General features: G+C 43.4%; 1 protein-coding gene across 1 annotated transcript in view; it reads right to left on the bottom strand.

The window, feature by feature from the left end:
• The window catches only part of ush2a (Usher syndrome 2A (autosomal recessive, mild)), a 916,330-nt gene that overhangs the window by 587,580 nt on the left and 310,174 nt on the right, over positions 1-18,576 (bottom strand). Inside the window, exons 24-25 of the mRNA XM_078230465.1 lie at positions 3,961-4,062; positions 800-985 (exon numbers count right to left, since the gene is read on the bottom strand). Coding sequence (XP_078086591.1) covers positions 800-985; positions 3,961-4,062 — 288 coding nt within the window. The remainder of the gene's footprint in view (positions 1-799; positions 986-3,960; positions 4,063-18,576) is intronic.

Raw genomic sequence — 18,576 nt, 5'->3', positions numbered from 1 at the left:
AGCTTATAGGTATCCTGACCAAAAGATAAACTAAAAATTGAATTGAAACCAACTGGTTAACGTAGGAACATTTTTGAAAGCCAATCCAAGCACGACCCGCTCTGAGGCCGATACCGAGAGACAAACTTCAGATGCTTTCCAGTAAGTGCATTAAGGATCCGCCTGTTATGCAACCAGCCAGCAGCATGGTACAGTTGTTCAAGTTAGCAGGCAATTCAAAGTTTGTGACTTGTCTGCATTGCAACAAATGGATGCAGGTTAATCGTGCATTGCAATCCCCACGTCCCTTTTTGGAACTTATCCAATTTTCCCTGAAGTACATTGACATGCAAAAATATACTGAATGCAACATACATTGCACTTTAACATAATACAACATGTTAAAATTCTATTAATGTGAAATACATTATTTTGTAATCTGTTATAGATCATTATTATTCTTGTAATAAAGACATTTGGCCTAGTGCAGAGCTCACCGACTTACTTGTCCTGGTGGACAGACCACATATGATTCCTTAAAATTCAAGTTATTTTTAATGATTCATGTCTGCCACTTGATAATGAGAATTTATTGGATAATAAAAATACCTTGTTTTGTTGTACATAAACCTGTGTGAATTGGACAGTTCACCTTCATCATATTAGAACGTGAATTCATGATGTTGTACGTCTGTTGATCATTAGCTCACAAACATGAATTGCTAATGCAATGCATTTATCCTGTGCAATAGTACAACATTTGACACTACATTACTTCTTTGTTCCAACCCAGTGGGAACAGATGTTTAATTACCATTACCTTGTCCTAGGAAATGTGCTCCACCCACAAGAACACTAGGACAGCCTTCCCAGCTGTGATATGTTCCAACTTTTTCTTCAGCGCTATTCCAATCCAATGGTTCCCATTCCTCTGTTGGAGTCACTCTCTTTATCTGCACATCACTGAGACATCCCACAAATCCCTTTTCAATCACTTTTGCATCACCTTAGTAGATTAAGAAAATAAGCATTAACACCACATTCAGCACAAAGTACAATGCACTTCTTACAATTAGAAAACACTGCAATTTTCCTTGAGCTTTTTTTCTATTACCTGCACTGTTCCTGTCTACACTTACCAGCTTTGAGTGCAAAATTTTAAATATGTATTCAGAGCTAGCGGCTTAATTTCACTATGCATTACTTCGTAATTTGATACAATAAACAATATGCTGAATAAATCTCACTAGAATAATATACAGGCAGCTAACATTTTTAATTAATAGCTCAGGATTTTAAACTTTCTCCCTATGTATTTAATTTCTCATTTTGTTTACAGGAAACATTCTGCAAAAAGTAAAACGTACCAGACTTGTGCCTGGGGTAGGGGTTTTATTTTAAACTTAAGAATTCATATCATTAGTCAAAACTGTCTCGACATCTGCATAATATTCTTTTCCTCGGAATGGTCCTGTTCTCTGTTCAAACTCTCTCCTAATTATATTTTCCGTCTTCTGATTTTTTTTCAATTCCCTGCCCTCCTCTTTGTACTTTACGGGACATTTATTTCGATCTTTGCATCTGCCAAAAGAAAACATCCGCGTCCATAATTCTACAGTCTTGTCTACTGCTTTCACTTAGGGTGCATTTGTACTGGCGCTGACTGTAGACTAGTACAAGTCAGACTAAAATTAGACTATCCCTTGCACCTTGCACTGGGCGAATAGCAAAGTAATTCTGCACATGTGTTCAATTTCCTGTTAGAATATTTAAAATGGATGGGGAAGACGAATCTTAGCATCAATAAACAGTACAAGTGAACACTTGTAAACTTTTTAAAGTTAGCTGCCAAAGTCTGCAGTAATGTTGCTTACAGTACAAAGACCAGGCAATCAGAATCTTGCACCTCTTGGCTTCACAATTTGACTCTCACATTATACAATAGTTGTCGCATCAATCTGCATTTGCAACTGCTTCACATTAATGTGAGAGCCTTGGAATAATGATACAGTCATACTTATTATTTCTTCGTTGATCGCTGGCTTCGTTAGCACCATTCAAATGGTGAGGAGAATCACTTTCCTCTTGCTAAGGCCATCAGTTCATTTACCTTCTACGAGAACCCATTAAATTAGAGTAAATCCTGACAGCCACAAGATGAGCTAATATAAATGGATTTTTGTTAGTGTCAGAAGAGGAGAAATGTTGATGTACTATGGGTTTGCACTTCAAATTGTTGCTTGGAGTACTTCTAATCAACGAATTAAAATTCAAGACGGCTTTCAATTGATAAAACCAGATTTGTATTGTCACAATTAATAAATATACATCAATATATAATAAACATACATATATCCTCATCTGACACAACATTGAATAGTTTTAACTTGAGCACAATTTGAACTGTATTGCATTGAAAAATCAGACCTAGGAAATGCCTTGAAATCTTTACAATACAGATTGTATAGCAATTCAGATCATTCCGGGAAATATCTGGCTTGTTTCTTATTGTTAACTTCTATTTTGTTTGTGTTCTCATGTCCAAGGAATACGAAATTTGTTTTGCCAGCTTTGAAAAATGATCCAAACGTGCTGGTAGATTCTGCTTTGAGTGGGAGATTTTCATCTCTATCCATATAGTTCATTTCAAACTGATGAATAATGTACAAACATAACAAATTAAGTGAAATATAACAGCCAGAATTATGCAAATTTTTGCTGCTCACAGAATGAGATTTTGATATTTTGCAGTGCGCTTTGTTGTTGGAGGCTCTGTAGCTCAAACATCCTCAGTACTCCACTTACAAATGGAAGTTGTGTGTTTCAAGTCTCACTACCTCTTTGTAACTTGAACGCACTTATCGTAGGGATTTTCATCAGTTCACAACAAGGCAGCCATAAAGTCCATTGGGAAGAGGAGGGAACTGACATAATCTTTTAATAATTACATCTCATATCAACCATTAATAGTGATCACAGGGAATTCAATATTGCACTGCACCATAGCTTCTATCAAAAGTTGAAGTGGTATTCGATAAGTGAGATGAGAAAAATGGGAAATGCTGAAAAAATATATGACCATGCTAGAAAAGGGGTGGGAAAACCTAATTATTGCTTAGAAGAGATGGCAAATTAAAGGAGCAATTGCTCCGTGTTGGCCTGAGACCTGAGCCAAATTCAACACTGGGTCGTATGTTTTATTTATTAGTGTCACAAGTAGGCTTGCATTAACACTGCGAAGAAGTTACCATGAAAATCCCCCAGTCGCCACACTGTTCGGGTACACTGAGGGAGAATTTAGCATGGCCAATGCACCTAACCAGCACGTTTTTTGGACTGTGGGAGGAAACTGGAGAACCCGGAGGAAACCCACGCAGACACGGGGAGAACGTGCAGATTCCACACAGACAGTGATCCAAGCTATGAATCGAACCCGGGTCCCTGGCGCTGTGAGGCAGCAGCACTAACCACTGTGTATGTGAATGGTTGCAGTAAAATGCGGTGACCAAAGAGGCACTTAGATGCAGCTCACAAGACGCAGCTAAACAAATTCTGGCGTATGGTCCACCTACTTGTTCTCGACTTCTACACTGGATCCTACAACCAGCATGGGATTCCAATTTACATAAGTAAAGTAGACACATCCATTTCAACAAGCAGGCTGATTGCCCTTTTACAGCCCACCGTGACATGGCATCAGGCAAGCCTTGGGCATAAATGGAGTGGTGAAGGAGCCCTCCTGATTCTCAACTCCTGGCCAACCATTTTTCAGGAGCATAAAGGATGCCTAATGCTTTTAACTGGAAGAAAGTGCTGAAATAGAACTTGTAACAATTTCAAACAACTTAATGTAAGCATTTAGGACAAACATTTAATCAACAAAATTATTTGGAAGCAAAGAAAAAATAATACCCTTAGTAATGTAAGTTCTCAAAGTATTTTAACTGAATTAAATAATACATCAGGACTCGATGTTATTACCTGTATCCTTTCTGGTAATGGTAAATTTTGGTGGAAGTCCTCCTATAAATACTCCTGTATTATCTCCAATAATAGTGTTACCACTTCGTGCAAATGCTGAACCTGAAGAACAATACCAATTAATGTAAATCAAGTAGTATAATAGAATATACAAGTTCTTTACAGAGCAGTTATGTCAAAAGAAAATTTTATTCTGGGACATAAAAATTGCTAGATATAAAATAACTAAGGTTCACTTAGCTTGCCTTCCATCTTGCATGGTTGTGTAAGGAAGTGACAGATGGAGAGTAATATGAGGAACTTGAATTTATTCACGTAGGCAGAAAGAATGGAGAAGTAGAATATGTTTTTAAATGGTAAGAAACTAGTCAAACTGGCTTGGTATGGCTCCTACTCTGACCAAGACTGTAAAAAACTACAAAGAACATAGCTCAGTCCATCACGCAAACCAGCCTCCCATCCATTGACTCCTTCTACACTTCGCACTGCCCCTGGAAAAGCAGCCAGCATTATCAAGGACCCCACACACCCCAGACATACTCTCTTCCACCTTCTTCCATCGGGAAAAAGGTCTGAAAACACGGACCAACTGATTCAAGAACAGCTTCTTCCCTACTGCCATCAGACTTTTGAATAGACATATTATAGGTTTAGCTGATCTTTCTCTTCACCCTATCTGTAACTGCAACATCATATTTTGCAAAGTCTCCTTTCCTTTTCCCCTATGTACTCTACGAATGGTATGTTTTGTCTGTATAGCATGAAAGAAACAATACTTTTCTCTGTATCACAATAAATGTGACAATAATAAATCAAATCGAATCAAATCAATGTGAGTATCCAGAACTAGCCAACTATAGCCAAGCTGTTCTGGTACAACATTGACAATGTGGATAATTACTCAGGTGTGTCCTATCAACAAAAAGCAGGAGAATTCCAACCCCGCCTTTTAAAAAAAAATATTCATTTGATGAGCCTGTCACTGGCTGAGCCAGAATTTCAGAGGGCAATTAAGTGTCAACCACATTGCTGTGGGTCTGGAGTCACATGTAAACCAGACCAGGTAAGAACATTAGTAAACCAGACAGGTTTTTACAACAATTGACAATGGTCACCAATAGCCTTTTAATTCCAGATTTTTATTGAATTCAAATATCAGCACCTGTTATGGGAACCCTGGTCCCCAAAGCATTACTCTGGGTCTCTGGATTATTAGTCTCGTGATAAAACTACTACACCACTGCCTCCCCTTACTTAACTACCTCATCAGCCTACTTTCAATCATCAGCAAAATGATGGAAGGTGTCATCGCCAGTGCTATCAAGTGTCACTTACTCAGCAATAACTTGCTCACTGATGCTCAATTTGAGTTCCGTCATGGCTTTTCAGCTCCTGACTACATTACAGTCTTGGTCCAAACATGGACAAAAGAGTTGAGCTCATGATGTGAGGCGAGAGTGACTGCACTTGACAACAAGGCAGCATTTGACCAAGTTTGGCATCAAGGAGCCCTTGTAAAACTCAAAAACCCTAAAGCCCTTGTAAAACAGTAAAACTGGAGTCAATGGGAATCAAGGGAAAACTCTCCATTGGTTGGAGTCATACCTAGAACAAAGGAAAATGGTTGTAATTGTTGGAAGTTAATTATCTCAGTATCAGGTTATCACTGCAGAAGTTCCTCAGGGTAGTGTATTAGACTCAACTATCTTCAACTTATCTATCAATGACATTAACTCCATTATCAGGTCAGAAGTGGGGATGTTCACTGATGATTGTGTAATGTTCAGCACCAATTGTGATTTCTCAGAGACTGAAGCAGTCCATGCCAAGATGCAGCAAGTCCTGGACAACATTCAGGCTTGGTCTGATAAATGGCAAGTAACATACATGGCACATAAGTGCCAGGCAATGATCATCTTCAACAACAGAGAATCCATTTATCTCCCCTTGACATTCATTGGCATTAGCATCACTGAATCCCCCACTATCAACATCCTTGGGATTGCCATTTATCAGAAATTGAACTGAACTAGTGATTTAAATATTGTGGTTATAAATTGAACGTCAGAGGCTGGGAATTCTGTGCTGAGTAGCTCACCTCCTGACTGCCCAAAGCCTGTCCACCATTTACAAGGCACAAGTCAGTAATATGAAGAGATATGCTCCACTTGCCTGGATGACTGCGGCTCCAACAACACATCTTGCAACAATCCGAATGGTGTAGGTACACCTACAGTGCTGTTAGGAAGAGTGTTCCACAATCTTGACCCGACAACAGTGAAGGAATGGTGATACAGTTTGAAGTCAGGGCTGTGTGGGGTTTGGACAGGAACTTGCAGGTGGTGGTGTTTATAAGATGCACTGCAGCAACTCACCAAGGCTCCTTCAACAGCAGCTTCCAAACCAGTGGCCTCTACCACTAAGAAGGACAAGGGCATCTGATGCATGGGAACACCACCACCTGTAAGTTCCTGTCAAAGCACACACACAAGTCACGGGTTACAATTAGATTAGCTATGATCGTATTGAATGGTGGAGCAGGCTCGAGGGGCCGAGTGGTCTACTCTTGCTCCTGATTCGTATATTCCTAGATACCACAGCTATTGCATAAGCTAACTTTCATTACATGTTATGGAATTTACTGAAAAATAATGAAGTAATGTTTTTCTGTATTTTTTCCAATGCAATGTGGATAAGGATACTGCATTAATCAATGCTTTGTATAAACAGAAGCTTCTATTTTCTTCAGAATAGGCTGACACCATTGCTTGACCATTACTGATCATCTGAATGTTCAGGTAATAGAAATGATGAAGTTTTAATCATGAACAGATGCATGGATAAATTTTTGGTTCTCGGAGTTGTCTGGTTAATATCAGGGTTCAGATGGTGTCACATCCCCACGATAAAGCTTTGGCAATTTATGTACATCCTCAGATTAGATTCATGGCCTTTTATTCACTTTCTGTTATCCATTATTTTTATTATACTATGGTCTCAATAAACTGAACACAATGTAATGACAGTTAAAAATAGAACTGAAATTACATTGATTGAAAATTGAGAGGGGCAATTGTGATGTCGCTCGCTGTTGCAAAATAATACTGTCAAGTAATTCATTGGAAGTTACAATAAGGATATTATTCTGCAGTCTGGATATTAAATGATACTGTGAATGAAATGTGCAATACATCGTGCACTGACTTATTAATTGCTGATCATCAAAACACTGAAATAAAGTTGGAATTTTATTCCCTGTGGTTTAAAATGTTGAGTGGTGAACTAACTGGGGTGTTTAAAATAATAAAGGCATTTATTTCCTCTTGTAGGTAATCTAGATCAATCTTAAAATTAGAGCTGGACAATTTAGGAGTACAGTTAGAAGGAGCATCTTTCCCTAAAGGGTAATGGAAATCTAGAGCTCAACTCAAGAAAGCTTAGACAATTGAGTCAATTAAAATGTTTCAGTTTGAGACTGATAGATTTTGGCTGGGTGAGGATATGAAAGGAAGATGAATGAAGGAATGGAAGTACAGATTAGCCTTTGGATGGAATACCATATTTTTTCAAAGTGTCAGACTTTGACTGAAACCCGGCTCTCCAGCTGCACAGTTGAGGATTTAGTCCAGATTTTGAGCCCCTGAGAAAAAAAATTGTGGTGGGTGGGGCCTGATAGCAAAGATCAGGGTGCCCTTTAAAATAATGCTCCATCAGCACATAAAGAGCTGCACCACTTCCTCCCACACACACAAGGATCCGGGGTCCTCCCTTCCACAGAACCATTGAGGGCTCCCTCACCCACCACCATCAGCATTGGGCAGCACGGTAGCACAGCGGTTAGCACTGCTGCCTCACAGTGCCAGGATCCCAAGTTCAATTCCGGCCTTGGGTCACTGTCTGTGTGGAGTTTTCACATATGCGTGGGTTTCCTCCGGGTGCTCCGGTTTCCTCCCACAGTCCAAAGATGTGCGGATTAGGTTGATTGGCCTTGCTAAATTGACCCTAGTTCAGGGGGATTAAATATGTGGGGTTGCGGGATTAGGGCCTGAGTGGGATTGTGGTCGGTGCACCAAAGAAAAAAGTCCCAGTCTATACAGCCTCTCCTTATAACTCAAACCATCAAGTCCGGGTAGCATCCTAGTAAATCTTTTCTGCACTCTTTCCAGTTTAATAATATCCTTTCTATAATAGGGTGACCAGAATTGCACATAGTATTCCAAGTGTGGCCTTATCTATATCTTGTACAACTTCTACAAGATGTCCCAACTCCTGTATTCAATGTTCTGACCGATGAAACCAAGCATGCCGAATGCCTTCTTCACCACTCTGTCCACCTGTGACTCCACTTTCAAGGAGCTATGAACATGTATCCCTAGATCTCTTTGTTCTGCAACTCTCCCCAATGCCCTACCATTAACTGAGTAAGTCCTGCCCTGGTTCAATCTACCAAAATGCATCACCTCGCATTTGTCTAAATTAAACTCCATCTGCCATTCGTCAGCCCACTGGTTCAATTGATCAAGATCCTGTTGCAATTGGAGATAACTTTCTTCACTGTCCACTATGCCACCAATCTTGGTGTCTTCTGCAAACTTACAAACCATGCCCCCTATATTCTCATCCAAATCATTAATATAAATTACAAATAACAGTGGGCCCAGCACTGATCCCTGAGGCACATCGCTGGTCACAGGCTTCCAGGTTGAAAAACAACCCTCTACAACAACCCTCTGGCTTCTGTCAAGAACAGTAAGAAGTCTCACAACACCAGGTTAAAGTCCAACAGGTTTATTTGGTAGCAAATACCATAAGCTTTCGGAGCACTGCTCCTTCGTCAGATGGAGTGGATATCTGCTCTCAAACAGTGCACAGACACAGACACGGAAATCAAGTTACAGAATACTAATTAGAATGCGAATCTCTACAGCCAGCCAGGTCTTAAAGGTACAGACAATGTGGGTGGAGGGAGCATTCAACACAGGTTAAAGAGATGTGTATTGTCTCCAGACAGAACAGCTAGTGAGATTCTGCAAGACCAGGAGGAAAGCTGTGGGAGTTACTGATAATGTGACATAAATCCAACATCCCGGTTTAGGCCGTCCTCATGTGTGCGGAACTTGGCTATCAGTTTCTGCTCAGCGACTCTGCGCTGTCGTGTGTCATGAAGGCTGCCTTGGAGAACGCTTACCTGAAGATCCAAGGCTGAATGCCCGTGACTGCTGAAGTGCTCCCCCACAGGAAGAGAACAGTCTTGCCTGGTGATTGTCGAGCGGTGTTCATTCATCCGTTGTCGTAGCGTCTGCATGGTTTCCCCAATGTACCATGCCTCGGGACATCCTTTCCTGCAGCGTATCAGGTGGACAACGTTGGCCGAGTTGCAAGAGTAGATACCGTGTACCTGGTAGATGGTGTTCTCACGTGAGATGATGGCATCCATGTCGATGATCCGGCACGTCTTGCAGAGGTTGCTGTGGCAGGGTTGTGTGGTGTCGTGGTCACTGTTCTCCTGAAGGCTGGGTAGTTTGCTGCGGACAATGGTCTGTTTGAGGTTGCATGGTTCTTTGAAGGCAAGAAGTGGGGGTGTGGGGATGGCCTTGGCGAGATGTTCGTCTTCATCAATGACATGTTGAAGGCTCCGGAGGAGATGCCGTAGCGTCTCCGCTCCGGGGAAGTACTGGACGACGAAGGGTGCTCTGTCCACCGTGTCCCGTGTTTGTCTTCTGAGGAGGTCTGTGCGGTTTTTCGCTGTGGCGCGTCGGAACTGTTGATCAATGGGTCGAGCGCCATATCCTGTTCTTATGAGGGCATCTTTCAGCGTCTGGAGGTGTCTGTTGCGATCCTCCTCATCCGAGCAGATCCTGTGTATTCGGAGGGCTTGCCCGTAGGGGATGGCTTCTTTTACGTGTTTAGGGTGGAAGCTGGAGAAGTGGAGCATCATGAGGTTATCCGTGGGCTTGCGGTACAGTGAGGTGCTGAGGTGACCGTCCTTAATGGAGATGCGTGTGTCCAAGACTGCAACCGATTCCGGAGAGCAGTCCATGGTGAGTCTGATGGTGGGATGGAACTTGTTGATGTCATCATATAGTTGTTTCAGTGATTGCTCACCATGACTCCAAAGGAAGAAAATGTCATCGATGTATCTAGTGTATAGCATCGGTTGAAGGTCCTGTGCGGTGAAGAAGTCTTGTTCGAACCTGTGCATGAAGATTACTTCAAACAACCACGCAACCTCAAACAGACCATTGTCCGCAGCAAACTACCCAGCCTTCAGGAGAACAGTGACACGACACCACACAACCCTGCCACAGCAAACTCTGCAAGACCGTGCCAGATCATCGACACGGATGCCATCATCTCACGTGAGAACACCATCTACCAGGTACACGGTACCTACTCTTGCAACTCGGCCAACGTTGTCTACCTGATACGCTGCAGGAAAGGATGTCCCGAGGCATGATACATTGGGGAAACAATGCAGGCGCTACGACAACGGATGAATGAACACCGCTCGACAATCACCAGGCAAGACTGTTCTCTTCCTGTGGGGGAGCACTTCAGCAGTCACAGGCATTCAGCCTTGGATCTTCAGGTAAGCATTCTCCAAGGCGGCCTTCACGAAACACGACAGCGCAGAGTCGCTGAGCAGAAACTGATAGCCAAGTTCCGCACACATGAGGACGGCCTAAACCGGGATGTTGGATTTATGTCACATTATCAGTAACCCCCACAGCTTTCCCCCTGGTCTTGCAGAATCTCACTAGCTGTTCTGTCTGGAGACAATACACATCTCTTTAACCTGTGTTGAATGCTCCCTCCACCCACATTGTCTGTACCTTTAAGACCTGGCTGGCTGTAGAGATTCGCATTCTAATTAGTATTCTGTAACTTGATTTCTGTGTCTGTGTTTGAGAGCAGATATCCACTCCATCTGACGAAGGAGCAGTGCTCCGAAAGCTTATGGTATTTGCTACCAAATAAACCTGTTGGACTTTAACCTGGTGTTGTGAGACTTCTTACTGTGCTTACCCCAGTCCAACGCCGGCATCTCCACATTCTGTCAAGAAGCCAATTTTGTATCCATTTAGATACCTCACTCTGGATCCCGTGAGATTTAACCTTAGGCAACAACCTACCATGCGGTATCTTGTCAAAGGCCTTGCATCAACTACACTGCCCTCATCTACCTTTTTGGTTGCCCCTTCAAAAAACTCAATTAAATTCGTGAGACATGATTTTCCACTCACAAAGCCATGCTGACTGTTCCTAATCAGTGCTTGCGTCTCTAAATGCCTGTAGATCCTGTTTCTCAAAATACCTTCCAACAATTTACCCACCACAGATGTGAGGCTCACTGGCCTGTAGTTCCCAGGCTTTTCCCTGCAGCCCTTTTTAAACAAAGGCACAACATTTGCCACTCTCCAATCTTCAGGCACCTCACCCGTGACTATCGATGATTCAAATATCTCGGCTAGGGGACCCGCAATTTCCTCCCTAGCCTCCCACAACGTCCTAGGATATACTTCATCAGGTCCTGGGGATTTATCTACCTTGATGCGCTTTAAGACTTCCAACACCTCCATCTCTGTAATATGTACACTCCTCAAGACATCACTATTTATTTCCCCAAGTTCCCTGTCATCCATGCTTTTCTCAACAGTAAATTCTGATGAGAAATATTCATTTAGGATTTCACCCATCTCTTGTTCTCGGCCTTTGGGGTAGATTTCTCGTCACGCTGCTGGCAGGGAGTCTGGAAAATCGGAAATTGCAATCTTGTCTGAGAGAATCGAGTTTTATGATTTTCAACAAATTTAGCGTCCATGTTGCTGTCCTTGATGGCTAACGCAGGCTCAAGTCACACCCATCATCTCACTGAACACCGAACGGGCATTAGAGGCTGAATGGCCGACTCAAGTTCCAATGTTTCTAAAAGGCTGTACAAAATTGGTTTAAGCAAGTGCGGTTGGGCTTCATTTGTAGAAATTTGCTGTCAGCAAGATTGACGTTGCATGGGAAAATTGATGAAATTATAGGATTTGATCTCCAGCAGTGAAAAAACAAAATCTAACAGTACCAACTCACTATAGACAACTGACCCTCACTACAATCAGGTAGAAAATGAAAGAGGGAATTTTCCACCTCTCCGCCATAGAGACAGCTCACCATTGGCTGCCGATGGGACATCCCAGACCCGCCACTGTCATCAGGGCTTCCCGTGGTTCAAACCACCCCCCCCCCCCCCACTGCTGGGGAACCGGCGACAGTGGGAGGGGTCTCTGTCAGCAGGACCAGAAGATCCTGCTGGCGGGAATGGCTGGAAAATTCCAAATCTCCAAAACACCGGTAAAATCCCCAAATACCATCTATGTAACAAGACTAGAATTTAACTGATCGGTCTGAATTTTACTGGTGGCAGAGTCTCTCCTCAAACTGGGTGAGGACTCCTAGCTGCAGTCTATGCCGTGATCTTTATTAGGTTTCTTGAATAAATTTGATTTAAATTTTCATATTTGGCTCTCACTTAGATTAGTGGTTTCATTTAGGAGCCCAGTTCTGGGGAAGAATAATCGATGTGGATCTTGCCATAGCATAATATTGTTAGCAATGCCATCTGAGGAAAATAACCATAATTTCTGAAACAATTATTTAACAGCATTTCCAATTACCCTGCGACTGACGGAACCAATCAATCCAGATATCTGGTACAGTGAATGGGCAGACGAATGCAACATCCACCATCACCTCTCGTGGAAAGACCTGGTGGCAATGGTCAAGGTTGAAGTAAAGTGGTATCTTATCACAATTCCTACTCAGCTTGTCCTCGAATACTTTCAATGGAAAATTCAGTGCCATCCAGTCACTGTGGGGCAATGGCTTCAGTTGTTTGTAAAATTTTTTAAAAATTCATAGTTTGGACATGGGCGTCGCTGGCAGGCCAGCATTTATTGCCCATCCCTAGTTGCTGAGGGCAATTGAGAGTCAACCACATTTTGCTGTGGCTCTGGAGTCACATGTAGGCTGGACCAGGTAAGAACAGCAGATTTCCTTCCCTGAAGGACTTTAGTGAACTAGATGGAGACACCATTCTTTGCTTCTGTTATGACAATGATACAAGTTGAGCCAGTCATCATGGGAAAAAAGTAACCGCAATGCATACAGTATAATAAAATTAGAAACATTGTTACCCTGGCATTTACAATTTTTTACACCTAATGCGCAGAGAAAATCTTACCTTTATATTATTTTGCATAGGTTATTTGAGATGGCCAGAGGTAATAGGATTAGAGCAAATGTTAGGGCCAATGGAACAGGTCGCTAGGTTGAAGGACGGCAGCAGGGTGGCACAGTGGTTAGCACTGATGCCTCACAGTTTCAGGGACCCAGGTTCAATTCTGACCTTGGGTAACTATATAGAGTTTACACATACTCCCATGTCTGTGTGGGTTTCCTCTGGGTGCTCCGGTTTCCTTCCACAGTTCAAAAATGTGCAGGTTAGGATGATTGGCTATGCTAAATTGACCACAGTTGTGTAAATTAAGTGGATTAGCCATGGTAAATGTGTGGGGTTATGGGGATTGGAGAGGCGGGGGGGGGAATGTCTGGGTAAGATGATCTGTCAGACTCGATGGGTCGAATGGCCTCTTCTGCACTATAGGGATTCTATGATTCTGTGAGGAGAGTGAAATTTGCATATTCAAAAGGAAAATACTGCAAGTGTTGGAAATCTGAAATGAAAACAGAAAATGCTAGAAATCCTCAGCAGGGCAAGAAGCAGCTGTCAAGAGAGAAGCAGGGTAGAGTTTGTCACAGATGTACAGAGGGTTTCTGAGGCAGGCGTGCCAGCAACTTCACACAGGTGTGCATCACTCCGCTAGTCTAACATGTTCCTACCCACAGTGACTTTTTTCCGGGGGGTGGCTTCTCAGGAAGAACATCCAGAGCAGCAGGCTGGAAATTAGAGGAGCAGGTACTTAGAGGTCATTTGAGACAACATTTCAGTTTTCTCAGAGGTGGATGGATCACACGCTGCGTCAGCACCTCTTTCACGCAGGTGACTTTGCTACACAAGCAGAAAGTTCTTGAATAAAATGGCAGACATTAAATCCTCTGTATAAAAGAGCAGATCAGTAAACAGAGGTTTATGCATAGCCACAGAGTTGCCATGGTTTATGCAGAGCTCTAGCTGACTGAAAGGGTGGATCTTGGAGGAGGGATTATTCGGGGTTACTGTAAGGCACAAGGGAAATTTGGCAACTGGCACCCAGGTGATTGAGGCTGTCTCTGGACATCTACTCAAAAGATGGGCTGGAGAAGTGGAGAGGAGCAGCGGCCCCATGGACGAAGATAGTCACATGGTGGGATGTAGAGATTCTGGTTGAGGGGCAAGAAGCTGATACCCCCAGCATCAGGTGTAGTGACAAAGTATCAGCTCCATGAGCATGTCTGAGCAAAAATGTCAGTGATGGCGGCGCCCATCGAGACAGATGGAGGCTGATCTGGAGGAGGGCTTAAGGCTGCAAGAATGGGTGGACAACAAATGCCAACAGCTCGCAAAGTGACAGGCACCTTGAACATTTTCGTGTTTGGTTGTTTCAGTATCAATTGGCAAGCAACTTGTGTGGGATCTCACAAGCTAAAGCCCACAGCAATCATGCACAATCTTTGTAAGTATTGTCTTTGGTATGCACAAGGTTTTCTGGCAGGTGTTATGAAGTATTCATCCTCAGGCAGTCACAGGTACCACAGCTCTTCATGACCTGTGACAGCCACTGAGATATCTCCTGGCTGACAAGGGATAGCCTTGGAAGAGATGGCTGCTGGGACCTGTGTGCAACCCTGACAATGGAGTCACAAGAGCTATACAACCACTGCCATCTCACCACAAGATTCACTGCTGAGCAGGCCATCAACACCCTGAAGCAGTCGTTCTGGTGTCTTGGAAGACTGGGTGGCAGTGTCCAGTAGCTCCTACAAGGATGTCACACACTGTGGTGTCTACTGTGCTCAAATCAGCATGGGCCTGCAGAGACAGGTGGAACTGGAGGAGCAGCATGTGGGAGAGTGTCCCACCCCATTGAAGGAGAAGAAGATGGATCAGGACTAGCTTAGAGGCCATCCAGAGTTCATGTTGAGGCAGCATGGAAGCCCATGATGTCCTGATGCAGGGATCTCCTAACACCAGCAACTTGTGTATTGGACTCTTGCCATGCATACATCAGTTCATCATTACCTTCTGTTATTAATATTCCAAAGCTATACTGACTTCTCCTGATGTGCTTTAGATTTTGGCGGCACGGTGGCACGGTGGTTAGCACTGCTGCCTCACAGCTCCAAGGACCTGGGTTCATTCCCGGCTTGGGTCACTGTCTGTGCGGAGTTTGCACGTTCTCCCAGTGACTGCGTGGGTTTCCTCCAGATGCTCCAGTTTCCTCCCACAGACCAAAGATGTGCAGCCATGCTAAATTGCCCCTTAGTGTCACGGGATGCGTAGGTTAGAGGGATTAGCGAGGTAAATATGTGGAGTTACACGATGGGGCCTGGGTGGGATTGTTGTTGGTGCAAACTTGATGGGCTGAATGGCCTCCTTTTGTACTGTAGTGATTCTATGAAATTCTATGAAATATCAGGCAGTATATTGCCATCCAGTCCCATCCAGTCAGTCTTCTCACCAAGGTATCACCTTATGCTACTGTTGCTGTGTCCCATAGTAAGGAATTATCCATTTCATTACACAAACATACATGCTATCATCATGTTATAACCTGCACTATAGTGAATCCTGCCTGAAGTGATGCTAATTATGCTTTTCTGCTTTGTTGTTAGTGTTTCGAAGGGCTGCTTGGCGTGAGTCTGAAGCTGATGTGGAGATAGGCTGTTCAAATGTATGTCTGTGTGGCTGAGATGTCTGTGATACCTGGATACAGCCACAGATTGTCCTAGATGCATCTGTACAGGTGCCACCTCGGTCAAGGGACTTGAGGCAATGGGTGTGTCTTCTTTCAAGAGGATCAGGCCCTGTCTATATCATCCCTATCTTACTTAGCCATTACATGGTGTGTCTGCATGTTCACACTAACCAGGAATGGGGCAGCATTTGGCTGCCTATCCATACATCTGTGGACCACCACTGAAATATCGAGGCCAGTGCTGTAGAACGTTGCATGCATCTTGCCCATGTCAGTCTGCTACTCTTGCATCTTTTAGGGCAAACCTCCACACTATGTGACACCTTGTTGGAGCAGACTGGAGGGCACCTCCCAACCATTCAACGCATTGCAACTGCATCTTCATGATGCTGATGGCCTGCTCAATGCTGGTCCATGTGATGAAATGGCAGTAGTTGTAATGTTCCTCTATCATAACCTCCAAACACGTCTACTTAGTCTACTAGCAAGTCACCTCCTGCTGCTCTGAGAAAACTAAACCTTCCTGCTGACTGTCATTGCCCCTTTCAGAACTTCCAGCGAAGCACAACTGCCTGCCATCTTGCTGCTCTCCTCTATTACACGCTCTGCATTGATACAATCTGCCTGCAGCCAGATTGATGAGTGTCAACTGCCCTTTAAATGGGGCCCACCATATCTAGCTCCCGCCTCCTGAATGGGCCAGTTTTTGTTCATTGAGCAGCAACCGTATTAAAAAAGTCACAAATTGGTCGCCCATTGCAAAATGCTGACCGACATGGCACAATGACTTCGAGCAGGGTTGGGTCCTGATATTGGGTTTTTTTCAGTTAAGTAACTTTCTTCAGAACTAGAGAAAGTACAGATGTAACAAACGTTGTGTTGGGAGAGGGGAAAAACAAAAGGAAAGCTCAGTGATGGGGTTGTGACGGGAGAGTTTAAATGACAAAATGCATGATGTGCAAAGTAGTAATGGGACAGAAAAGGAAACAAAGGTGTATTTAGAGGAGGTGCAAAGGGAATAGCAGAATAATCCATTGAATGTGAAGACTGGCAAGGTGGAAGGTAAGGAGGACCCTTCTGCTGTTCTGGGAGGAAGGGATAAAGGTAAAAGTATAAGTGTTGGAAATGAAATGGACATGGCTTTGCACCCTGTTAACCACAGTAGATATGGGGATAACCTCAGATAAGGAAAAAGGAAGACACATCAGAAGCACTGCTATAGAAGGATGTATTGTTAGCATAGATATGAGAGAGACACTGAAACTGCAGCAATGGAATGTTTCTTCAGAAGGAACTCTTCAAAATGCACCTAATGAAACTACAACAAAACTTACTTCAACTTATAAATCAAAGAAAGGGTTTAATAAAGAAACATTATTACTCCAAACTTGAGGCCTCGCCCTGGGCCACTCCAAACTTCCCACAATTCTACACAGTTCCTTATTTATAGTGAATCAGCTGGTCAGCTGACTATTACATCACTCTGTGATTGGTTCCATGTTTTATTGGGTCAGCTGACCCTTACATCTTGTTCCTATTGGTCACATTACATCCAATATGAAGTTGTCAGTGGTTACATTCTAACATGGAAGACTTCTTACAGGAAGCAGGGTGGGAGGAAATCCCATTACCACCCACTTTTACTTTGTACACCATGCATTTTGTTATTTAAACTCCGCACAGACAGTGACCCAAGTTGGGAATTGAATCTAGGTCCCTGGCATTGTGAGGCAGCAGTAGTGCAGCTGCCCAGAGGCAATACCTCAGCAACAGCATTGAGAGTCAGCATTTTAGGCAGACTTAGAGGTCCTTCCTGTCTTCCTGGGTTTAGCTGTAGCTGCAGGCAGCCTTGTGGAGGGGGTTCTCCCTCCATCCAAACCACCCCCCCCACCACCCCCCTCCCCCCCACCACCCCCTCCCCCCCCACCAGCCCCCACCCCCCCCCCCCCCAACACCCTGGCTGCAAAGGCCTTTTTTATTGTACATTTTAAAAGCAGGAAGGCGCCTCCATTTTGTGACACCGTCTTTCTCGGTTACCCAGCATGGCATCCTGCTTCTGTTTTTGGCTCTGATTGGCCCTCAAGGTCTGGAAGCCCACCCACACTCCTTAACTGGTTGATGAACCTGCCCTCCGGCAACTAATTGGCCCTGACACAGTGAGGCCTGACAGTGGGATCCCAAAGCCTGCAAGGAAAACCCTGCTCCAGTATTAAGGTGGAAGCCGAAGTATCATAGACAAACTTTTAAAATATTATTTTGAAACGCAATGGATTTTTTTTAGCATTAGTTGGAGAAATTTGACCATCTGAAAATATCAAATTATTTTTTCCGGACCAGAGAAGTTGTTCAGCCATGATAATAACGTTCCCTGCTTTTAAAGAGCTAATTATACCTCAATCAACAAGGCATGCATTTTTATGGCATAAAAAGTTGAACTTCATGTCAAACCAGTGATTTCTAATTGATTTTGATCTTCTAAGACTTTCACAATGTACCCTGTGGAGTAGCAGGAAGCACTGACAGCAACTTTTTGATTTCTGCCTTTAACTGTGCTTGTGCAGGCATTGCTGTCAGTTTTGCCATCGTTACACTGCAATAGCATTACTTCAGTGAAACAGAATGTTATCTTTTCATTTATTTGTGTAGTGTCATTCTTCTTTGTACAAATACCTTTAATGAATTCCGATTTACAAACTGGTGGTACCCACTG

This window comes from Mustelus asterias, chromosome 15 (assembly GCF_964213995.1).
Source record: "Mustelus asterias chromosome 15, sMusAst1.hap1.1, whole genome shotgun sequence".
In the NCBI taxonomy this organism is placed as follows: domain Eukaryota; kingdom Metazoa; phylum Chordata; class Chondrichthyes; order Carcharhiniformes; family Triakidae; genus Mustelus; species Mustelus asterias.
The sequence above is the reverse complement of the archived record's forward strand: the minus strand, read 5'-3'. Positions and strand labels throughout refer to the sequence as shown.